Source organism: Scyliorhinus canicula, chromosome 1 (assembly GCF_902713615.1).
Source record: "Scyliorhinus canicula chromosome 1, sScyCan1.1, whole genome shotgun sequence".
NCBI lineage: Eukaryota > Metazoa > Chordata > Chondrichthyes > Carcharhiniformes > Scyliorhinidae > Scyliorhinus > Scyliorhinus canicula.
This window is the reverse complement of record NC_052146.1, coordinates 161,693,700-161,719,032: the sequence shown is the minus strand read 5'-3', so window position 1 is coordinate 161,719,032 and position 25,333 is coordinate 161,693,700. Positions and strand designations below refer to the sequence as shown.

General features: G+C 46.8%; 1 protein-coding gene across 11 annotated transcripts in view; it reads right to left on the bottom strand.

Annotated features, from left to right (window-relative positions):
• Positions 1–25,333, bottom strand: part of adgrb2 (adhesion G protein-coupled receptor B2) — a 1,298,770-nt gene that overhangs the window by 51,598 nt on the left and 1,221,839 nt on the right. For all 11 annotated transcript variants that reach the window (XM_038801790.1, XM_038801818.1, XM_038801834.1 and 8 more), the window contains one exon: positions 13,947–14,118. In XM_038801790.1, the coding sequence (XP_038657718.1) occupies positions 13,947–14,118 (172 nt within the window). The remainder of the gene's footprint in view (positions 1–13,946; positions 14,119–25,333) is intronic.

The window sequence follows — 25,333 nt, the reverse complement described above, 5'->3', positions numbered from 1 at the left end:
TTCTCCGACCCGGATGGGCTGAGCGGCCATGCGTAAAAAGCAGTGCCCCGTCGGCGCCGTCCACACCTGGTCGCTGCTGGCGGGGACTCTGCGCGAAGGGTCGGGGGGCGGCTTGTGTTGGGGCGGGAGGGGGCGGGGGGCTCCGTCCCCGGGGGGGGGAGGGGCCTCCGATAGGGGCCCACTGATCGGCGGGCCGGCCTCTTTCCCCCCCCCCTGGGCCTACTTTATTACGGGTCCGGCCCCAGAACCCCCGCGCCATGTTGCGTCAGGGCCGGCACATTCCATAAAGCCACCGCGCATACGCGGGTTGGCACGTTGCCACTGTGCAAGCGCAGATTGGCGCCGCCCCCAGTGCACGCCATGAAATGAGGCTGGAGCAGCGTGAACCGCTCCAGCGCCGTGCTGACCCCCTGTAGGGGCCAGGATCGCTAGTGCCCATGAAAGTTATGCGCCGTCGTGAAACGCGGCGGCATTCACGACGGCGTGGACACTCTGTGTCCCAGCCAGCTACGCTATCGTCCCATAAACAAATTTTAAAAAAGTTCAGCAAAGGTGGAAAATGGCTGCTTCTTTCAAGAGACATAACTGCAACTTGATGCAGTTCTGACAGTAGCGGTCTCTTTCTCTCTAATAGTGTCTTCTGGTTAAGACTTTCTTTTCTTTCGATGTTATACACTCTGTGGAATGGCTTTTGCCACTTTAAATGTTACCACCTCTACAGCCCCACTGTTTTCTCTAATATGTAAAATACTTGTTTTCCACTGATATCGGCCGCGATATGGAGGGGGCCTACCTGTTTCTGTGCGGGCCAGCTGTTCGGTCCCCGAAATGTTGCTCCATGCCGGCACGGAAACGGCAACCACGCCGGCCGTGCAGGACTGCCTTTCAGCGCCGGAGCAGCGCGCAGCACTCCGGCGCCGTACTAGCCCCCTAAAAACCGGAGAATTGCTGGGCCAGGGTGCCCGTTGACGCCGGCATTCACTTCTCCGGTGTTTATGCTGGTGTCAACACTTGCCCAGGATTTCGGAGAATCCAGGACATGATCTCCAGCGTGTGGCAAATCCGGGAAAAGTGCAGGCAGCAGCATCAACCTCTGTACATCGCCTTAGAACATAGAACATAGAACAGTACAGCACAGAACAGGCCCTTCGGCCCTCAATGTTGTGCCGAGCCATGATCACCCTACTCAAACCCACGAATCCACCCTATACCCGTAACCGAACAACCCCACCCCCCCTTAACCTTACTTTTATTAGGACACTACGGGCAATTTAGCATGGCCAATCCACCTAACCCGCACATCTTTGGACTGTGGGAGGAAACCGGAGCACCCGGAGGAAACCCACGCACACAGGGGGAGGACGTGCAGACTCCACACAGACAGTGACCCAGCCGGGAATCGAACCTGGGACCCTGGAGCTGTGAAGCATTTATGCTAACCACCATGCTACCCTGCTGCCTTCTTCGATCTCGCAAAGATCTTCAACTGACAACTGTGAGAGATTGTGAAACATCCTCCTCAAATTTGGCTGCCCGAGAAATTAGTCACGATTCTCCGACTGCACCACGATGACATGCAAGCCGTGATCCTCAGAAACGGAACCACCACAGAACTAATACGTGTGCAAAATGGGTCAATCAGGGCTGTGTCAACGCACCAAAGCTCTTCTTCATCTTCGTAGCAACACTCCACCCTATCACTCTGAACCTCCCTGTTGGAGTGGAGCTAACCTACTGGACAAGTGATAAACTGTTCAACTTCCGACCTCTCCAGGCCAGAACCAAGACCACCCCAACTTCTGTCATTGAGCTGCAGTACACAGAGGACATGCACACTGAGAGGCTGGGCTACAAACCATCGTCGACACATTCACCGAGGTACGTGAGAGAATGGGCCTCAGTGTAACATCTGGAAAACAAAGGTTCTCTACAAGCCTGCTACTGTCACACAAAACTGCCCCCGACCATCAAGCATCAAGATCCAAGGTGAGACCCTGGACAATGTGAATTATTTCCCATCCCTCGGGAGCCTCCTCTCGGCTCGAGGAGGCATCGACGATGAAATCCAGCATCGACTCCAATGCGTCAGTGCTGGCTTTAGATGCCTGAGGAACAGAGTATTCGAAGACCGAGACCTATAATCTAGCACCAAGCTCATGGTCTACAGAGCAGCCATGGTCCCTGCCCACCTGCATGCATCAGAAACATGGACATTGTATGGCAGACACATCAAATCCCTGGAGAGATATCATCAGCGCTGCCTCCACAAAATTCTGCAAATCCACTGGCAGGATAGGCGTATGTGAGCGTCCTCTCTCAGGCCAATATCTCAAGTATCAAGGCACTAGTCACACTCGACCAGCTGTGATGGGCGGGGCACATTATCTGCATGCCCGATAAAAGACTCCCAAAGCAAGTGTTCTACTCCGAGCTCTTCAATGGCAAGTGATCACTAGGAGGGCAGAGGAAACACTACAAGAATACTCTGAAAGTCTACCTAAATAAATGTAACACATGGGAATCGCTTGCCTTAGAATACGCAAACTGGAGAAGAAGCATCTGCGAAGAAGCCAATCACCTCGAGTGTCGCAGTGTGGAACACGTAGAGGTCAAGGGTAAACAGCGGAAAGAGAGTGCAGAATCCAGAGCGCCACAGCCATCCACCTCATCAAACACCGCCTACTAAATCTGTGGCATAGTCTGCAAATTCAGGATTGAACTATCAGCCACTGCAAAACCCTCCACCTCAGAGTGGAAGAAAATCATCCTCGCCATTGAGGGACTGCCCAAAAAGATTGAAGGGAGGACATAATTTTCTCAAAGTTCTATAATGAGTATTTCAAGTGTGAACCTGACATAAACTTGTGTGAGAGACACAAATGTGCCACAAACAGACTTAATTATGGCATCTCAATCCACCATTGGGAAATTAAATTTTCAGCTCTTGCCTAATTCAGTCACCCCACACGGCACATTTTCCGCTCTTGCAGTCTCCACAAAGGAGAGATTATAGCTTGGTGGTATTGTTACTGGACTAGTAAACCAGAGACCAAGGATAATGCTCTGGGGACCTGGGTTCCAGACCCACCACTGCAGATGGTGAAATTTGAATTCAATAAACAATTAAGAATTAAAAGCCTAATGATGACCATCGTTGTCGAAAAAAAACGAATGATTCACCAATGTGCTTTTGGGGAGGGAATCCCATGGTCTGGAATCCCATGGTCTGGCCTACATGGGATTCCAGACCCACAGCAATGTGGTTGACTCAGTGCCCCCTCAAGGACAATTAGGGATGGGCAATAAATGCTGGCACAGCCTGCGATGCCCATGTACCATGAAGGAATTAATATATTTTTAAAATCCCTCCTGTGTGTTCACTGGAAGGTTGTGAAAGTCAGAACAAAACCTGTAAGCTGCCTCTCCTTACAGTGAGTTTTGTGTGAAGCCAAACTTTCTGCACAGATTAGGTTGATATCTTTCTGGGAACAGGAGAGTGATTTTTAAATAAATGGATCAGTTTAGCTTTTCCTATGTCCCTTAAAGCTGATTTAAATTTTATAATTTAATAAATGTGAGTGAGTCTTCCAGCTTGATGTCAGTGGGAATGACAGTGATGATGAATTGAAGTGAAATCTATTGTGACATTCATGCTTTTACAACAATTTTTTTTGGCAACTGTGTATATGATGTAAAGTTAATATCACCCTGAAAGTCCCATCCATCACAAGATGGATTTGAAAGAGAATGGCTGCGTTGCTTATCTTAGCTTATCCATTAAGGAAATGTCCATAGTTTCCTATCACAGCAGTCAGCTCTTTCTTAAACAAATCCGTGATTTATGACTCCACTATCTTCCCCAGGAGTTAATCCCATGTGTTGATGACTCATGTATGAAGAACATCTTGACATCCATCTTAAATTTGCCTTACACTAGTTTGAGATTGTGTCTTTCTGAGTCCTTTTATCTTTCTGTTTCTTTTACAATCAAATATATCTTTATGAGGTTCCCTCTCAGTTGATTCCATTCCAAGATGAAAAGCCAACGCTGGAACTCGTGTTCGATGTGGGCGCAAATAGCGTAAAATCTCGCGAGAGACCAGAAACGTGAATCTTGCCGGCAAGATCTCAGGATCCCCATTCCTTGCCATTGACATAATGAGGTTCCCACCCAGGAAAGTTAGGAGCCTCATGTGAGTACTTCATCATCTAATGAACGGGAAGTCCTGCTGTAACTTCCCCACTCATTGCAATTTTCGACTGCTCAGGCGTGACATAATTCACAACAATATTTTTAAAATGGGAACCTGGTGACCTCACCTCCGAGGGAGATATTGGGGGTGTGTTTGTGGCCGCCATGATCGACTAGGGAGTCCATGGAGAGAGCACCCGAAGAGCAATGATGGGGTGGGGGTGGGGGGATCCATCTAACGGGCCACGTGGGGTATTCTACGGGGTTGGGGAAGTGGAACTCACGAGTTGGTGGGGGGGGGTGAAGCCTCAGTTTTTGAGAGGGTCACCAGAGCAGAACAGGTGAAGAAGGAAGGGCAGTGTTAATAAGTGGGATGGGGGGCACCAATGGCTCCTTCATGGGAGTATGAGAGGGCTACAAATCCTACTTGTAAAACTCACTAGCGGGTACTGAGGCTGCAACCCATAGCTGAAGGGCCTTTGCTTTCCCCAAGGGCCCTTGTACTGGGCCAAGAAGCTTGCGCAGCTGGGCTGGGTAGGTGGGTGTCCAGTATGTAAAACCTGTAGGATCCCCAAGACTGTGGAAAGGGGGGCTGCCAGTGATGTAATGACAAGCTGTAATATGGAACATGAGAACAATTAGCTCATCCTTGCCTGCCAGATCAGTTACCCATCAGACAACAAGGAGGGGACATGAGAAGTCTTTGGCAGGTAGGATCAAGGAAAACCCAAAAGCTTTCTATAGGTATGTCAGGAATAAAAGAATGACTAGGGTAAGATAAGGGCCAGTCAAGGACAGTGGTGGGAAGTTGTGTGTGGAGGCGGAGGAGATAAGCGAGATACTAAATGAATACTTTTCGTCAATATTCACTCAAGAAAAAGATAATATTGTGGAGGAGAATGCTGAGACCCAGGCTATTAGAATAGATGGCATTGAGGTGCGTAGGGAAGAAGTGTTGGCAATTCTGGACAAGGTGAAAATAGATAAGTCCCCGGGGCCGGATGGGATTTATCCTAGGATTCTCTGGGAAGCCAGGGAAGAGATTGCTGAGCCTTTGGCTTTGATTTTTAGGTCATCATTGGCTACAGGAATAGTGCCAGAGGACTGGAGGATAGCAAATGTGGTCCCTTTGTTCAAGAAGGGGAGTAGAGATAACCCCGGTAACTATAGGCCGGTGAGCTTAACGTCTGTGGTGGGTAAGGTCTTGGAGAGGATTATAAAAGATACGATTTATAATCATCTAGATAGGAATAATATGATTAGGGATAGTCAGCATGGTTTTGTGAAGGGTAGGTCATGCCTCACAAACCTTATCGAGTTCTTTGAGAAGGTGACTGAACAGGTAGACGAGGGTAGAGCAGTTGATGTGGTGTATATGGATTTCAGTAAAACGTTTGATAAGGTTCCCCACGGTCGGCTATTGCAGAAAATACGGAGGCTGGGGATTGAGGGTGATTTAGAGATGTGGATCAGAAATTGGCTAGTTGAAAGAAGACAGAGAGTGGTGGCTGATGGGAAATGTTCAGAATGGAGTTCAGTTACGAGTGGCGTACCACAAGGATCTGTTCTGGGGCCGTTGCTGTTTGTCATTTTTATAAATGACCTAGAGGAGGGCGCAGAAGGATGGGTGAGTAAATTTGCAGACGACACTAAAGTCGGTGGAGTTGTAGACAGTGCGGAAGGATGTTGCAGGTTACAGAGGGACATAGATAAGCTGCAGAGCTGGGCTGAGAGGTGGCAAATGGAGTTTAATGTGGAGAAGTGTGAGGTGATTCACTTTGGAAAGAATAATAGGAATGCGGAATATTTGGCTCATGGTAAAATTCTTGGTAGTGTGGATGAGCAGAGGGATCTCGGTGTCCATGTACATAGATCCCTGAAAGTTGCCACCCAGGTTGATAGGGTTGTGAAGAAGGCCTATGGTGTGTTGGCCTTTATTGGTAGAGGGATTGAGTTCCGGAGTCATGAGGTCATGTTGCAGTTGTACAAAACTCTAGTACGGCCGCATTTGGAGTATTGCGTACAGTTCTGGTCGCCTCATTATAGGAAGGACGTGGAAGCCTTGGAACGGGTGCAGAGGAGATTTACCAGGATGTTGCCTGGTATGGAGGGAAAATCTTATGAGGAAAGGCTGATGGACTTGAGGTTGTTTTCGTTAGAGAGAAGAAGGTTAAGAGGTGACTTAATAGAGGCATACAAAATGATCAGAGGGTTAGATAGGGTGGACAGCGAGAGCCTTCTCCCGCGGATGGAGGTGGCTAGCACGAGGGGACATAGCCTTAAATTGGGGGGTAATAGATATAGGACAGAGGTCAGAGGTGGGTTTTTTACGCAAAGAGTGGTGAGGCCGTGGAATGCCCTACCTGCAACAGTAGTGAACTCGCCAACATTGAGGGCATTTAAAAATTTATTGGATAAGCATATGGATGATAAGGGCATAGTGTAGGTTAGATGGCCTTTAGTTTTTTTCCATGTCGGTGCAACATCGAGGGCCGAAGGGCCTGTACTGCGCTGTATCGTTCTATGTTCTATGTTCTATTACTTAACTTTGACAGGAGAGCCAACTGTGCTCACTAACTAAGCTAATTGATGCTCAAGGCACTGATTGCCATTCCCGAGTTAACCATTTTGCACAGTGAGCTCCCATTCAGTTATTTCTAAGGCTTCCCTTCAGCATTCGCTCAGTAGTCGAGCAGGCGCACTGCATCCGAGACAAGGGCCAAAGGTTTCAGAGCTCACCAGGCCACCCAGCTCCAACTGGAGTTGTTGCAATGGCGTCCTCACTCAGCAGCACCCCCCCCCCCCCCGCCCCCCCCATTTAAGGCACATACTTAACGAATGGGGCTGATGCCCTAACCTTTCATGAGGTCTCAGGGCTTAAGCTGGGGTCCAAAGAAGATGCCGATCAGTCACGCTGAGGAGGAGAGGCCGGTGGGGGATCTTGGACAGTGTGGGAGATTGTACGGGAAAGAGCTCAATGCGATGGCTAGCACGGCAGTCACGGACCATTGAAAGGGTGCTCTTGGGGTTGGATAGGCAATGGGTAAAGGCATGGACTGGACTCCTCAATGTTCACTCTTTCTCTTTCTTCCTATGCAGTTATCAGAGAGATACAAACATGTAGCCAGTAGAGTTGACAGTAATCCTTGTCACCACGAGGCGAGAGATGATACTTGCATCAACGTCAGGCTCTCAGGAGAAAGGAGCAGAACCCTGAGGAGGAAGGGGTGGCCGAGTCTGCTCAGCTGCCAGAGGCTGGGCCACAGAGAGTGGTCGCTCGGAGGCGGCAGCATAAATTCTGAGTGTACAGATGGCAGCTGAATTTCTTGGAGATAGGTGAGAACCAGTGCAAAAGGAGACTCTGGATGTCCAGGGACAGGGTTGCTCACCTTTGCCAGGTTCTCTAAGAGTTGGCAGCACATGGACTCCTGACGCCCTGGTGGCAACAGCTGCCCAAAATCTCTTTGCCAGTGGCTCCTTTTAGGGCTTCACCTTAGTGACATCTCTGAAGCCTCCACAAACAAGTGCCATTAGGAGATCATGCGCTCTTTGTAGTTGCCCCTAGAGAGAAATTGTAGTTGCACAGCATGGACATGGGTGCTGTTAGCCACTTGTGCACAGCGGGCATGTATATAAGTATTTGAACACCTCTGTAATGTACTAAACCTCACTTTTTGTCCCCTCCTTGTGCCCCATTTCCAACATTCTATTGCTCCGCAAACTGTCAAATACACAGCAGTGTCTATATAAAACGTAAAGGTTTGGCGCTGATTAACTGCTGCCTCCATTGTCTATCTGCGAGAATGTCAGCTCAATGGTTAGCGTTGCTTCATAGTGACAGGACACAGTCATGCCACCGTCATGCTGGTAATGCTGAGCACCAAGCCCCGCCCGCCTCAGTGATCAAGCACATCACTCAACCCAGTCATTTGGGTAAGTCTGGTCTCAGCACAAGGAACCCAATGTCTACACACTTGTGAGAACCGTTTCTCTGGCACCAGTGACACACACAGATCCTCATTTCCACCTAAACTAAGGAGGAGTCTGCATCAGGAGAGATCTGGTCTGACCGCACATCAGCGCCATCACATACAGGGAGTATGTGAGCTGCCTTTAGCTAGACAGGAGTCAGACATTCACAGCAGATCTTTGAGGAGCAATGCTCTGTCCACACTGAAAGTTATCATCCTCCTGCATTGTTTGCACTCGGGGCAATTGCACCCTTCCCATGACTGGAGCAATTGCAAGGTTGGGAAAGCACTGCTACCAATTACTGAGGAAAGACCAGATTCCTGATGGGACTTCCACGTCCTGGTCATCCATGATGTGGGAGGTTACTTAAGGCATCCCCAGCACACCTCCCCAATCGGACCCTCACCATCGCCTGACTGCTTTCCTCTGCCTTTTTCCTCGGTGCCCTGCTCGATGATGTTTTCAGCAGCGGATATGTACTGCTCATCCATATCCTCTTCTGCCATGTCCTGAGGGGGTACCCTTGTCACGGAGGAGCCAACCCTGTAGTCGAAGGACACCTTCAAATACCTCAAGTATCTGATAGTGGCCAAGGATGTAACTGTCATGTACACTCTCTAGGAGTCTAGCACACACCTGCAGATGCAATTGGCATGGTTACAAACCATCTGGACGTTCAGGGAGTGGAAGACCTTGCGGTTTATGAAGGGAATACCTTCACACCATGGGGAACGAAGAACCACACACATGCAATCAATGGATTCCTGCACATGTGGGAAGCCATATATCTGGGCTAATTGTGGTTAGCCTGGTTCCTTCAAAATCTATGTTGTGGTGTGCTCTCAAGGGGCTGGGACAGTGTCGGTCACAGGAAGAGAAGGGTTAGGTGGGCTGGACACCTCCAGAGTATCTGGGTGGAAGACTTGGGGCTATGCACCAGCTGATCCTCCTCCCTAAGGTGCTCGACGGCCCCTGGGTTCCTCCTTAGGATAAAGGGCAGCAGGAGTGAGTTCCAGAAGTTTTGCTGTCCTCTGGCGCTGGCACTTTTGGATGCCTGCAATTGCCGGCACAATGGAGTTGATGCCTTGAACCATGCAGTGAACATGGCCTACCATGGAGTGAACCTCCTGCACCAAGGTCTCAACGGCAGGCGCCACCCTTGTAATGTTGCCTTGGCTGCCTCGGAGTGAACTCTTTGGACATAAGGTGATGGGACTCCTCCAGTTGGCTTTGCAATCCGAGGAGTGTGGTGGACATCACTTCCCAATACTGTCAACTTTGCCTTTAGAGCTCCTGCAGCTGAGGAATGACCGAGTCCAGAGGCACGTCATCTGACTAAGAGTCAGCAGAGTCCTGGTATCTAGTAGTCCTCCGGGAGCCAGATCTCTGGGACGTATCTGCCTCAGCCGGCTGTGGATCATCAGAAGTGAAGTGTTCACCAGTTAGTGTGAATCTCTCCACTGGTGGAGGGTGTGAGTGACAACTGTGACGTCTCTTTCATGGGAATGTCCGAGAACCCATTGGAGTTGCTCTCCTGGCTGCTTTCCAATTCTGTGCTGCTCCACTGCTTTTACTGCAAGGAAAGGGAAGCATTAGCGCATGGCAGGGGCATAAGGATAGGAGACAGGGAACTCACCTGAGGTTGGCGAGATTGGTGCTTACGTTGTGGGTCTTCACTTTGACTTCTTGTGCTCACCTCACCTTCAGCACAGGAGCAGTCCTCTTCCTCCTTGGCAACATAGAGGGCTCTCTCCTTTATTGCTGAGATTTGTAGTTTGCCTGTCTGTGCTCTTTCTTTTTTATTGTGAGCCAGCTTGTCCTGCAAAGAGACAGATGCGGAGAGTGCAAACACTGCCTGGTAGTGAGTGAGTTCCCAGTGGATGTGTGATGGGAGTGTGAGTGGTGACAAATGAGAAGAAACACTTAACCTGGCTGCACAGAGATGATCATTCGTCTTATTCCGTCACTGAATGTCTGTCCTCTTGTGCAGGGAGCTGGCGCTTACCAATGCTGCCACCTTCCATCATGCGAGGTTGGTAACCTTGCTGGAAGGTACAGTATGTCCCACCTCTTCTCCACTCCATGTAGCATTCTGTTGAGTGGTCCTTCAGAAAACCTCGAGCTTGTCATCCACTTGGCTGGACTTGGAACAAGTGCGCGGGAGGCGCGTAACTGGAGTGGTCCCCTGATTGAAATGATCAAGTGATACTGGGGCAAATGATTCAGAGTCAGCCTGCCACGGGTATGTCATAAAATTTGTGCAAAACCATTTTTTCAATGGATGCAAAAACGCGCCAACGCTGCCTGCAGACTACTTACCGCTTTTCACGCCCAACGCGTCTCAGCAAAAGAAAGAGAAAATTCCGCCCCAAGTCTTTCTTCATGACTCAGTTTTCTGACATTACCATTGCTGAATGGTGGGAATACTGATGAATTCCCACCATCAGTACATCGATAGTTATCATTGACCAGGAATTGACAGTACAGGGCTTATGGGTATTTTGGCTCCAAAAGCATGTCGGAAGCTGGGACATTTATGGAGTGTAATCCATCTCCCGATGCAAGCAGATCTACAATCTACAAAGCGCAAGCCAGGGGTGTGATGGAATACACTCGATTTGCCTGGGTAAGTGCAACTCCAACACCATTCGAGAAGCTCAACACCATTCAGGACAAAACAGCTACTTGATTGACAACCACTCCACCAGTTTAAATATTCTGTCCTCCAGCAATGGAATGCTGTGGTAGCAATGTGTGGCATCTATTGGATACGTTGCAGCAACTGGGGGTGCAATATTGCAGCTTCATTGTGCTCAATGTAGTGATGCGATGAGGCCGTTAAATCTCGCGAGAGGCCTCTTGCCTAACTAGATCTTGTGAGACGTCACAATCTGGATCTCGCCCTCACTCAGCAGGATCCAGATTTGCATTTTAGCCTAAGCAGTTAGCTTAATTTAAATATGTCAATGAGGGAGTATCCCATGGACTGGGATCGAACACCCGCACATGGGAGACCTCGCCGTGGCGCAGGTCAGGACTGGTGTCCACAAACGTGGACCAGGTGTTACGGCACTAGGGAGGTCTCTCAGACGAACGAAGGCCCCGGGTGGTCGGGGCCTTCCCAAGGGTGCTCTGGGCAGGGCACCCTCAATGACACTTGGGAATCTTGGCACTGCCAGCCTAACACCTTGGTACTGCACTCAGGCACTATGGCACTGCCAGGGTGTCCATGTGGTACTTCCAGGCTGGCAGGGGTGCTGCCATGGTGCCAGGCTGGCATGCCAAGCTGCCCAGGTGGCAGGTTGCCCATGCCAGGGATGCCCTGCCCTTATGAAGTGCGTTGAGTGGGGGATTCAAGGGCCCTGGATTTGATAAATTGAGGTGTTGGGGGGCTGGAGGCCACGGTGGGGGATCGAGTAATCGGGTCGGCATTTAAAACTAAAGTCAAGTGCGGCCTTGGCGGGGTGTTCCCTGCAGAGCTCCGCCCAAAAAAAAAACAAAGTTCCATTTGATAGCGGGTTCATTCTCAGCGTTGCAGGCTTGCGCCCAAAATGGGACTTTTTTTTGTTAAATCAGGCCAAAGAATGTCTTTAAAAGCCTTCAAACCTGCAATCTCTCCTAGCGAGACGAACAAGGACTACAGGGAACACCTGCAAATTCCCCACAAAGTCACATACCATCCTGACTTGGAACTATTGTTGTTCCTTCACTGTCACTGGGTGAAAATCCTGCAACTCCCTCCTAACAGCACTTTGGGGTGTAGCTACATAAGATAACAATAATAATAATGATCTTTTATTGTCACAAGTATGAAGTTACTGTGAAAAGCCCCTAGTCGCCACATTCCGCTGCCGCCTGTTCAGAAGAGCTGGTACAGGAATTGAACCCGCGCTGCTGGCCTTGTTCTGTCTAGCCCACTGAGCTAAACCAGCCAAGATAGACTGCAGCGGTTCAAGGAGACAGTTCATCATTATTTCCCAAGGGCAATTAAGGATTAGCGATAAATGTGGCCTTCCCGGTGACACCTGGGTCTTATGAACAAATACAAAATACGGATGAATGTCGGCTTTTTTCGACACCATCTCCAGCGGTAGACCTGATATTACATCTGTCTTTTCTTGCCTAGATTTTATTCTGGTCTATGACTTCAGTTCTAATAGTTTTCATATTTTCCTGTGGTGGTCTGACTTTCAGTTGGGTAGACTGCAAATAGCCTTTCAGGGCCAATTCTAGCACCACCTCGGTATGGGAGGCAGTAGTATGAGCTGGCTAGCTGACAAACTAACAGTAAGGGCACTGCTTGAGTGGCAACAGTGGTAGAACAAATGTTGTGATCCTGAGAGAGGATATCAGGTTCGAAAGAATCACTGGAACTCCCTCAAGGTGACACCTCAGCAATCCGACTAATATCTTTTGGAGAACAGATTGTCGACCACTGTAAGATCGTGCTTGCGACCTTTGAGCAGCTCGGAAGGTAAACATTCCAATCAAAGTGCACTCAGTAAGTCATTCAAAGCAGAAGGGCCTAAGTTTAAGTACCTGTTATGTTGGGTTATCTGAGCTGAAAAGGGGCCCCTCAACTGACTTCCAACCAATTTCTCTCTGGACTAAGGAGGGTAAGGTAAGACAGGTGGCGTGATTCAAATAAATGGGAGCAAAGTCCCATAGCGAGCACATTAAGCCGCATTGGCTATACAACATCACTCATGTTAAATAAGGGGCCTCAGCGGGGAAGATGCAGCCGAGGACCATGTAGCCCCATTTTCTACACTGAGGAGCTCTGCTCGCCGGAACTTCTCAGTAGTGCAAGATAAGCGTCTTGACAATGAGGCCCCCGACGTGACCAGCCCCAAGCCCCTGTGCACTATGGGAGGGTCCCCCCAACATCCACGTAGGTCAACCCCCAGCCCAATCACCAGCGCACAAAAAGTGTCACCTTGGCAGTGCCAACCTTGCACCCTGACAGTGCCCCTTGGAGTCATCCAAAGTGATGCACCTCGGGGCTTCTGATATGCTGGGAGACCCCCACGAGTGCCATTCCATCTGGTCCCTATTTGTGGAGACCACGGCTGAACAACACTCGCCCGAGGTCTCTGAAATAAAGGGGATAGATACCAGTGCCTCGATTACTTTGGAAATCTGCATATTAGAGCGAGACTAGCTGTCTCATCTAATATGCAGATTTGCTAAAAAGTGATCCCGTCCACAATGGGTTGGATTTACATCGCAATGTCTCCTGAAATCGTGTTAAATCTCATGAGACATTGCAAGCTGGGTAGATCCTGAAAGTGGGGTCTCTCGGCTTTATCGGCCACACTGCGCCGCGACAAGCTGCTTTTCAGGTGCAGCTTGGCTGCTGAATCACGCCCAGGGTTTCTACTCATGATTTTATTGACTCCTCTACGAATGGCTTGTGTAAATGCCTGGTTAAGTTCCACTGTGGTGGAGCGGCATTCTCAGATATTGATCTCCTTCAGGTTTAAAAACTGTACCACAATACTGGACATCCCTTGCCTTTATGCATGATTCAGACCCTCTCCAACCCCGCATCTGGTCTGAGGGCAGGTACTCGCAGGAGACAAATCTCTGCTTCCAATCCATGTTCACCTACTTGAGCCATGTGAGGCATACCTGTGCACAAGAGCCCCACGAGCTGCAGCCTCAGCACAGGCATTTTTTAAAAAATGTTGCTCACATTGTACACACATTGTCACACTCCTGAGGACCCTCCCTCAGTGCAGTTGATTTGTAGAGAAGAAGTTTACTATGTGACTGCACATACCTCTCGCCTCAGGAAGCAGTGGACTGTGATAATAACAAATCCTTGGACGGAGTCAAAAACAGCAAACAGTATTTGAAACAAAATTGATCGCCTGTCGGTCATCGCCAGAACAGCTGACATCCAGGTCAGTGCCAGCAACGGGAGAACAACGCATGAACTCCACAGAGATGCCCTGGAGGAACAGAGAATGGCAGCCTTAATTAAAATGGTAAATGTGATCAATTATATTCAGCATAGATGCAGTTACTAGTTCACAATTTAGAAGCGTGAGATTCAAATTCTGTTTTCTTGAAATGTCATGCCGAGTTCTTAATTTAAACAGCAGATTAACCTGGACTTTCAAACCAGGATTTTCAGAGGCTAGCAGTTCTGCAAGGTGATTCAAAAGGTCACTGAGGTCATCAGATTGCTGTATTTGTTGACTTTCTGGTTCATTATTTCTGTCGCTGCCAATGTTAATGAAGAATGTGTCCTGCAATTACATGATTTCCTTCAAGTAGATGCAGTCTTTCAGAAATTGACATGGCCCCCCCTCACACTGTATAATGCGACTGTATTTCCACAGGTCCTCAGTAATATTTGTGGTTCCCTGACAGTGTGTCAATATTATAGAAGTCTCTGAGGATGTTTCATTATTTCCAAGGATCCTTACAGTTTGTCAATATTATGAGATTTCCTGTGGTATGACAATATCAACAGTGGTCCCTCACAGTGAGCAAATACAGGAGGTCCCTAGGGAATGTGTTGATATTACCAGAGGGTCCCTGAGAGTGTTACTATTGGGAGGCATGCTGAGAATGTGCTGTTATTAGCAAGGAGTCACTAAGAATGATATCAGAACCACTGCTACAGATTAGGGTTGTGCACTTATCATGGGTTGAAGTTTCCCTCTGTCTAAAACAGCCTATTTCCACAACAATGCCTGTATCCATCCCTCCCTCTGCAGTCTTCTGCTGCTGACACTTTTTGTTATCTCCAGACTTGACTATTCTATCACACTTTAAGCCAGCCTCACTATCCTTACTAACTTATTTTTCTCCTTTAAGACACTTCTTAAACCCTACCCTTCGATCAGATGTTTGATCATCTTTACTAATATCTCCTTATTGTGGCTTGCTGTCATATTGTGTTTGATTTCTGAATTGTTCTGGGACACTGTCTCATCTAATATGCAGATTTGCTGAAAAGTGATCCTGTCTATAATGGGTTGGATTTACATCATAACGTCTCCTGAGTGAAAGACACAATATAAATACTTTCTAAAGCTCCATGACGTCAGGACATGTTTCTCTCCGAACAATCTCACTGCAATTATACACTTGCTTCAGCCAATTTTCAAGGTGTAATTTAAATATGAAAGTGTTGTGAAGATGAAGCGTATTGTTCACAGTTGTGCAGTGTGAAAGCACTAACTGCCAACATGGTAAGCTTCTCTGTAATGTCTTAAGAATAGGCTTCAGATATCTGACATGCTCCAAAACTTTCTCCAATGCAGCAAATGCATCTTAATCTTTCTGTGATAGTGTTGTTACATATTGTAGCCTGTAGTATGAATCCACAGAACCAGTGGATATGTATCAATTTTCATGGGCAAGGATATAGTGCACTTTTGTGGTCCTGGGACCAACTGACGATGTATCATTGTACAAAGTGTTAGTTCAGTAGGTAAAACTCTGAACTTCAATTCAAAATGTCATGGAGTGAAATTTTACAGCCCAGTTACAGTGGGGACGGGACTGGAAAATGCAGCAAGCTGTAGATTGACTTTAGCAGAACCGGAAATCCCACTGGGATGGGAGGGGCCATAAAATACCGCCATGGATTCAAATCCCCATATTGAGTTTAACTCTATAATACAGATTGGGGCCTCAGTGCAGTATGGTGAGAACACTACATTATCGGAAGTGCTCTCTTTCAAATGAAATGCTAAGTGAGATATTGTCTGCTTGTCCAGGTGGACGTATACTATCCTCTGGCACAAAAGAGCAGTGGGTTATGCTAGTTATACTACCACAATACTCTCTAAATGAATAAGATGTCTTACAATGGAAGCAATAAAATGGTATAATGGTAATGTCACTGGACAAGTAATCCAGAGGTTCAGTCTAATGTTCTGGGGATACAGGTTCAAATCCCACCATGATAGCTGATCAAATTTGAATTAAATTAATTTTGGATCTTAAAACTGGTCTCAGTAATGGTGACCATGAAACTATCATTAATCCTTGGAAAAACCCATTTGGTTCACAAACGTCCCTTTCGGGAAGGATATCCACCATCCTTAACTGGTCTGGCCGACATGTGACTCCAGATCTACAGTAACGTGATTGACTCTAAACTACCCTCTGGAATAACCCAGCAAGCCAGTTCAAGGGCAATTAGGGATGGACAACAAATGTTGGCCTTGCCGGTGGTGCTCATATCCCATGAAAAATAAATTCAAAAAAGTCTCAGGAGCAAGAGGAAGCTGGAAAAGGAAGGATATATACAAGATGTGCAAATACCTCGAATGACTGTTGCTTAGTAATCGGACATTTGAATGGAAAAATTGGATTGAATTAGTAATTTGTGTGAGAGGCCCAATTGCCCCCTAGAAATAAAGTATAAAAGCAGATAATCAAGAGGGGAAAACAGTTTGGACAGAATCCAAGTTGATCTATGCTGCCTCCAATTAACATTTTGCTCTCAAGAGAATAGAAGAAACTAACACTCTCACCCTGCTTCATTAGCCTTTTTGTTATTTGAAACCGGCAAACTATCTCATCTGCTATAGATCCTATGTTTTTCCTGTCTAGCTAACTCATGGATCATATCTAAATTGATGGTTCTTAATAAACTGCTTGAAACCACCACTTGTGCCCTTGACCCCCTTTTCAGTAATCTGTAACTCCTGGACTAGTGGCAGATGAAGTTCAATGCAGAGGAGTGTAAGGTGATTCATTTTGACAGGACAAATATGGAGAGTATAAACTAAAGGGAGAAACTGTAAAGGAGGTGCAGGAACAGAGTGACCTCGGTGTATAGGTACGTAAGTAATTGAAGATGACAGAGCAGTTTGAAAGAGCAGTTTAAAAAGTGTATAATACCTAATTTATTATTAATTGGGGCATTGATTACAAGAGGGAAGAGGCTATATTGAACTTGCATGAGGCATTTGATGGGTCTCATCTAGAGCACGGTGTCTAATTCTGGGTGCCACATTGAGGAAGGATGTGAAGGCATTTGAAAGAGAACTGAGGGGATTGACAAGAACAATTCCAAAGCTAAAGAACTATAGCTATGAGGATAGATTGGAGCGGTTGGGACTGTTTTCCTTGGAGAAAAGAACGCCTGAGAGGAGCCGTGGACAAAGGATTCAAAATCACGAGGGGATGATGAGTCTCTGAATGAAGCTTTGAAAAATGACATATGCAGAATTCCCCGTTGCCTCTCAAAGCCAAGGCTTTGAGAATGTTACACGTTTGTGGCATATTGCTGAAATTTAGCGAGCTAAAATTGCACAAATATAGCACCATAGAGCATGGGCAAGCTCGCTTCTTGTTCAACTGGGCACTGGTTTGCAGAATTCCTGAGTGATAAGTCCACTCCTCCCAAATGCAACAGTGGTATGGCTCACCAATCAATTATTTACGGTGCCATGGTGTACGGATGAACTGCCTGGCTCTGTCATCAGATTGTCAAGTCTATCATGAGGAGTTGTTTTAATTTCAATCACTGAATGTGTCATCTTGACACCATGCTAAATCCAAGACACCTTTTAGCTTCCTCACCTCCCACTGAGTGGGTGTCACGAGGTGATAGCCAATTGTGGATTTTAGCCCCTGAGAAGAGGGCCAGAGTCTCTTCAGAGATAACATGATAAGTGGCAGAATTCACCATTAAATGTAAATCCAAATCCATTATCCAACTGACATCAGCTTGGAAAAGCACCATGCTGCCTCAGCTATGTGATGGATATTTGTCTTCTGTGAGGTGAGACAACCAACCCATGAGCTTGCATCATATAATGGGTAGAATCGCTCCTTCTGTGCTTTCTGATTCTGTGTCTTAATTTCTATGTCCTAACTGTACACTATTCTTGTATCCAGTGACAAATTTGGGAGGTTAGAGTTTTCATTCCAGGAACTGTTTCCCTTTTTAACAAAGATTTACCTGGACTTTGAAAATAACCCAGAGCTGCGGGTTATGCAATTTCAAACCATGAAGGAGGACTGTCTGTCACAAGTTTAACCTATAATGAGACTCGCCGATCAGTGAATAAAGACAAGACCAAAATATCCTTTCTCCCTGCTCAATGTGTCCAGGCAATTGGCATCCAGCAGACCACCAAGATAGAAAAATAACTAAGTAAATGAAAAGAATATCTTCTCTATCTTCCAAAGACCACTTCTTGGGCAGTTGAAAGCAGTCATTTTTAGCCAGAAGTGCTGAGTGGATGAAAAATCTTGGTCACCTCTGGAGGTCCCAGTCTTGAGTCAATTTGATTCTCCAACGTGGTATCAAGAGAAGGCTGAAGGTATTGGCTACTGCAAAGACCATGGATCCTGACAATGTTCCGGCAATAGTACTGAAGATGTGTGTTCCAGAACGTGCCACTCCCGTAGCTAAACTGTTCTAGTACAGCTACACCACTTCCTTTTACCCAGACAAAATGTGAAAAATTGTCCAGGTATGTCCTAGATTAAGCAGGAAAAATCCAAATTGACCAACTGACACTAAACCAGTTTTCTCTTGACCAACAGTAAAGTAATGGAAGGGGTCATTAGCAATATCCTCAGTTTGAGTTCCACCAGGACCACTCAGCTCGTGACCTCATTGCAGCCTTGGTTCAAACATGGGCAAAAGAGTTGAACTCCAGAGGTGAGGTGAGAGTGATTGCTCTTGACATCAAGCAGCATTTAACCGAGCATGGCTTCAAGGAGCTAGAGTGAAACTGGATCAAATGGGAATCAGGAGAAAAACTCTCCATTGGTTAGAGTCAAACATAATACAAAGGAAGATGGTTGAGGTTGCTAGATGTCACTTTATCTTTGCTGCAGGATATACACTGTAAAAGTTCCCTAGAGTAGTGTCCTCGGCCCAACCATTTTCAACTCTTTCAGCAATGACCTTCCCTCCATCATAAGGTAAGAAGTAGGGATGTTCTCTGATGGCTGAACAATGTTCAGCACCATTAGCACTCCTCAGATACAGAAGCAGTCTATGTCCAAATGCAGCAAGACTTGGGCACAGAAGTAATAAATCCCATTCAAGTAACACATGTGCCAGGCAATGGCCATCTCAAATGAGAGATAATCTAATCATTGTCCCTTGATATTGAATAACATTACCATTGCTAAATCCTCCGTTACCAACATCCTGGGGGTTACTATTGACCAGAAACTGAACTGGGCAAGCCATATAACTACTGTGGCTACAAGAACAGGTCCGAGGCTAGAAATCCTGTGGTGAGTAAATCCTGTGGTGAGCAACTCACTCTCTGACTCCCCAAAGGCTGTCCACCATGTACAAGAGTCTCCTCAGAGCAAACATGATAAGTGGCAGAATTCACCATTAAATGTAAATCCAAATCCATTATCCAACTGACATCAGCTTGGGAAAGCACCATGCTGCCTCAGCTATGTGATGGATATTTGTCTTCTGAGAGGTGAGACAACCAACCCATGAGCTTGCATAATATAATGGGTAGAATGGCTCCTTCTGTGCTTTCTGATTCTGTGTCTTATTTTCTATGTCCTAGCTGTCCCACAATTTAAGAATGCGATGGAATACACTCCACTTACCTGAATGAATGCAGCTCCAACAATGCTCAAGACACTTGACACCATCTGGGTCAAAGCAGCTCACTTGACTGGCACCCCATCCATAGACATTCACTCCCTCTACCACCAGTTGACAGTGTCAGTCGTGTGTACCATCAACATGATGAACTGTAGGAACTCACCAAGGTTCCTTAGACTCCACCTTCCAAATCAAAGGCTTCGAACATCCCGATCGATAAGGGCAGCAGACCCATGGGAAATTCCTCTCCAAGTCACTCACCATTCTGACTTGGAAATATATCGCTGTTCCTTCACTGTTACTGGATCAAAATCCTGGAACTCCCTCCCTAACAGCACTGTGAATGTAGCAAGACCACATGGACTGCAGCAGTTCTAGAAGGCAGCTCACAATCACCTTCTCAAGGACAATTATGGCTGAGCAAAAGAAATGCTGGCTGAGCGATGCCTACATCCCATGAATGAATAAAAAAAGTAATGCTGATCGATCTTTCTTGTGCTATTAGGAAAACAAAGGTAGTTTTAAGGGATTTATATTTGTATCGGTAGACTTAGAAAAAAGGGGCGTAATTTAACAGCCTCATTGCACTCGACTTAGTGTCGGGACGAAGCTGTTGAATTTCGCGAGAGGCCTCTCGCCAGACTTGCGCTGTTCAAAACGCCTTGAGGGATTTAATGGAGTCTTGTGAGATGTTGTGATCTGGATCTCACTCTCACTGGGCGTGAGCCAGATCTCACTCTCACTGGGCGTGAGCCAGATCTGCATTTAGGCTCATTTAAATATGCGTGCATAGGATTCTCCTGGTGCCCGGACCTAATGGCCGTGCCAGAAAGACTTCGTCAGGGCATTATTTAGTACTGGTTGCCACAAGCAGTCGCAAAAGCACCGGGGGGGGGGGGGGGGGGGGCATTGCAGACCCTAGATGGTTGCGAACAGGGCAAAGTGGCATCCTGGCACCCCCTCTGGTGCCTGGGCATTGCCAGCCTGGCAGTGCACATGGGCACCCTGGCAGTGCCTCCCTAGCACTTCCTCGGTGGCACTTCCAAGGTGCCCAAGTGCCAGGTTGGCACTGTTAAGTATTGGGCCTGTGTGGGCCTTATCAGATGGAGGGGGTGGGGTGAGGAGGTTTTCCCAGGGGCCTACCTGAGGTTGGGGGGTGGTTGAAAATGGGTGGGGGAGCTGAGTTGAGAACGGTGGGGGGAGAGATCGGGACGCCAAACAAAATGGTGCCCCGATCTGTGAGGAGCCTTTCTTGCTGGGCGTTCCAGCAGGAAGTGACTCTAAGTATGGCCTCAATGGAGAGAAACTCTCCGAGGCCGGAAAAAGTTGACAAAGTGCCGTTGAATAGCAGGATGTTCTTCGGTGCCCAAAACCGGACGGAGATTTTATTCCATTTAAATCGCGCCCAGGGTATAGCTTTAGGTGGGTAGAATTTAATGTTTGTTAGCCTGTAAAGGCCTGTAGTTAGATTCATGCTGGACAAAGGCGTTTGTATCTGTGGTGGTTGGTTTTAATTCCAACTGGGATTCTACTGTGATAGAGAGAGCTGCAGTGTGAAAAAGCAGATTTATGCATACGTTGCTTAGCAACCAGAGGCCTTTGTAAGGTAAACAAAAAAGGTTTTCTTTGTTCTTATTCTTTTTAAACTGAAACAAAAGTAGTCGCAGATAGACAGACAGAGAAGAAACATTTCTTAGCTTTGCTCGAGGAAAGAGAAGCAGTACAATTGAGTCATATGCAAGAAAGCAAGCGCCAGAGAAATTTAAGGACAGCCAGTTCTAAAAATCTAGAAATAGAACAGGATATTGTTCATGGGCACCACAGACAAAGTTGAGAAGGAATCAGCAGCTGGGAAGCTACATTTTTAAAGTAATCCCAAAGGTTTCTCAAATAATCCTAAAGATTGGTACGTTTTAGTACAGTCTGTGAAACTAATTTTAAAGTAATTGGGAAGACAGTATTTGCTGAATATCAGAGTGTGAGGAACAGTGGAAGTCATTTGAGACAAGGAAATCCTGAAATGGGTTGATGTAATATCCTGGGAGAGTCTTAATTGTAAAATCTGTGTGTATTTGTTAAGCTAAAGGGGAGCAAATAATAATCTTTCTTAGTGTCACAAGTAGGCTTACATTAACACTGCAATGAAGTTACTGTGAAGATCTCCGAGTTGCCACTCTATTCGGGCACACTGAGGGAGAATTCAGAATGTCGAATTTACCACGCAAGCACGTTTTTCGGGATTTGTGGGAGGAAATCGGTGCACCCGGAGGAAACCCGCGTGGACACCGGGAGAACGTGCAGACTCCACACAGACAGTGACCCAAGCCGGGTTTCAAACCCGGATACCTGGTGCTGTGAAGCAACAGTGCTAACCATTGTACTGCCTGCCATATTGCATTATAATCCATTTTATTTTCATGTTTAATAAATGTATTTTTCTTGTTGTCAAACTAATTATCAGTACCTCTGACTCTGTTCCTCCACAATTGATTAAAAAAAAAAATAAAAGTTACAGACTTTTGAACCAGGGTTACGTTCGGGATCTTCTCATCCAGTAGAATAACAACTGGGATTACAACACTCTAATACATTGAGTGATGCAGGAGAAGTGACGATGAAAGTTCAGATTTTACATAGGTATATTGACAAAGCTGAAGCATTTAATTCCGGCCTCTGCGCAATATGTAACATATGAATGTTGCTGCCAGCGGCCCCGGGGAGATACTCAGGGAATCCGGTAGTAATAGCTTTGTTGAGAATTTGGAGGCATTTTGACAGCACTTTGGGTTGGATGCAGGGTCAAGGGAAATGTCGATTTGGGGGAACCATAGATTTGAGCCAGCGAAGTGGGATGGAAATTTTCGGAGATGGGAGGAGAAAGGAACTAGGACACTAAAAGATTCGTTTCTTGGGGGTCGGTTTGCGGGATTGAAGGAGCTGGGCGCAAAGTATGGGCTGGAGCAGGGGGAAATATTTAGATACATGCAGTTTGACACTTTGCCAGAAAGGAGATACAGAGCTGCCCAGTAGAACCGGCTTCCACATTGCTGGAGGAGGTGCTGATGACGGGGACTGGAGAAGGGAGTTGGATCAGTGGTTTATGGGGCTCTTTCGGAGGAGGAGAAGGCGCCGCTAGAAGGGATCAAGGCAAAGTGGGAGGAAGAGTTGGTAGAGGGTATGGAGGATATGGTGTGAGGTGCTCCAGAGGGTGAATGACTCCACCTCGTGTGCGTGTTTGGGGCTGATACAACTGAAGGTGGTGTATAGAGCACACCATACAAAGGCGAGGATGAGCCGGCTCTTTGAGGGGGTAGAAGATGTGCGTGAAAGTTGCAGGGGGGTGGGGGGGGGATCACAAACCATGTTCATATATTTTGGTCCTGTCCAAAGCTGGAGGATTACTGGAAGGAGGTTTTTAGGGTAATTTCTAAAGTGTTGCATGTGAAACTGGACCTGGGCCCTCAGGAAGCCATATTCGGGGTGTCGGATCGGCCGAGGTTGGAAACGGGTGCGAAGGCAGATGTTGTAGCCTTCACTTCGTTGATCGCCCTGTTTTGTTATGCTCTTGACGTAGCAGAAGCTGCTTCCTTGATGTACACTCTGACAAAGGAAGGTTCAGACTTGGAGATAGCTTCAACACATTTATTAAACTGTTAACGTTTCTCCTACTTGGATTCGACTCTCCTGTTAATCCTGCTGTAGCTACTCAGACTGACGAACCAGTCTGCTACAATCCACGTGGTGGGTGTGATGTGTTCCAAATCAACCCTATGTACTCACTAAGTGTCTCCACTGGAAAGAGAAAGATCATGTGTGCTGTGTCCTTATATATGGGTTGGTGCAATGCCCCCCTGCGTCCTGTCTTACTGGCCTATTGGTTGAATGTCTGTGTGTCATGTCTCTGTTGCGCCTCTAGTGTCTATCTAGTCTATGTGTATTTACATTAACCCCTTGTGTATTTACAGTGATGCATATCACCACACGCCCAAAGACAGATCATGTTAGGATGGAGATCAACCTCTCCAGCCTGTGCCCTGGCATGGTGAGGGGACCTGCTGGAATTCTTGACACTTGAAAAGGTCAAATTTGAACTGAGGGGTAGGATTGAGGGGTTCTACAATTCATGGGCGTTATTCATTATGCACTTTCGAGAATTGGATCACATCAAGCATTAGGTCGAGATGGCTGGGGGCTGGGAGGGTTGGGGGCAGGGGGGGCTGTGTGTGTTAATGCTGACTTTGGGTGATTCCTGATTCCTTTTTATCATTTGGTTATGTTAACATGCGGGCTAATGTTTGGGATTTGGTGGGAGGATGGGATCGTTGTTATTGATATGGGGATTGACGTTACATTCGTTACTGATTATTGTTTATTGTTGGGTGTAAATTTGGGGGTAAATGTGAAAAAGGAGAATAAAAATATTTTTTAAACAAATGAATGTTGCCAACAGTGGCACTCATGGTGAGCTTGGTGCTGAAGTGATATGCTAAATCTCATTCAGGGGACATTCGTATTGTCAGCCAGTTTGCAGCTCATAATTGTGTGGTAAAGCTTCAGGTGCATTTGTCAGCAGAGCCAACAATCACATCAGTGGTCCGCAACAGTAATGTGACCAGCATTTCTGAAAGTCCATAGGGTCAGTATCTGCATTAGTGTTTCTATTTATGTCCCTCTGCACAATGCTGTGTTTTATGAGGCGTATCATGTGAATATTTTCAATCTCAATACAATAAGTACAGAATCATATAGATTAAACTATATTTTCCGAGGAACACTCATTGTGCCATAATTTAGAACTATTCATTATGCCAGACCTTGTGATGAGAGGTGAAGATTGTAAAGATAATACTAGGGAATCTAAGGCTACCCAACGCAGCCATGGCTCAACATTGTGTCAACTATGGACAGAAACAGATGTCAGGTGTAAAGATTAATATCTAGCTTCTTCTGGAAGTTTATTAATGATAAATAAACTCAATCCACAATGTTCAAATAAAGAGCAAGGCAGTTATTTTACCCATCAGGTGGTGTGTCAATGTTAGTGGTTTGTGTTAGCACAGTGCTGCTCTTTGCTGCTGTGCGTTCTTTTCATAGAATCATAGAATCCCTACAGCGCAAAAAGAGGCCATTCGACCAATCAAGTCTGCACCGATCCTCAGAAAGACCACCTTACCTACGCCCAATTCCCTGCCCTATTCCTGCAACTCCACCCTGAGAGGTAATTTAGCATAACCAATCCACCTAACCTGCACATCTTTGGACTGTGAGAGAAAACCGGAGCACCTGGAGGAAACCCACACAGACACAGGAAGAACGTGCAAACTCCACACAGTCACCTGAGACCGGAATTGAACCTGGGTCCCTGGCGCTGTGAAGCAGCAGTGTAAATCACTGTGCCACTGTGCTGCACTAAATTATCAATGCTATAATGTGAAACCATTCAGCCAACTAGCCATTAGCGTGGGGAGTGGTGAAGTTCCTGACCTTCCTCGGTGGGAACCTCGATATGTCTTCGCGAGGTGTGGGGGAAATCAGAAAACAGGCCAGATTCCTGTTTTCTGAGTCCTATAATATTGTGCACCTGCGTTCACCTCAAGTGCAAATGG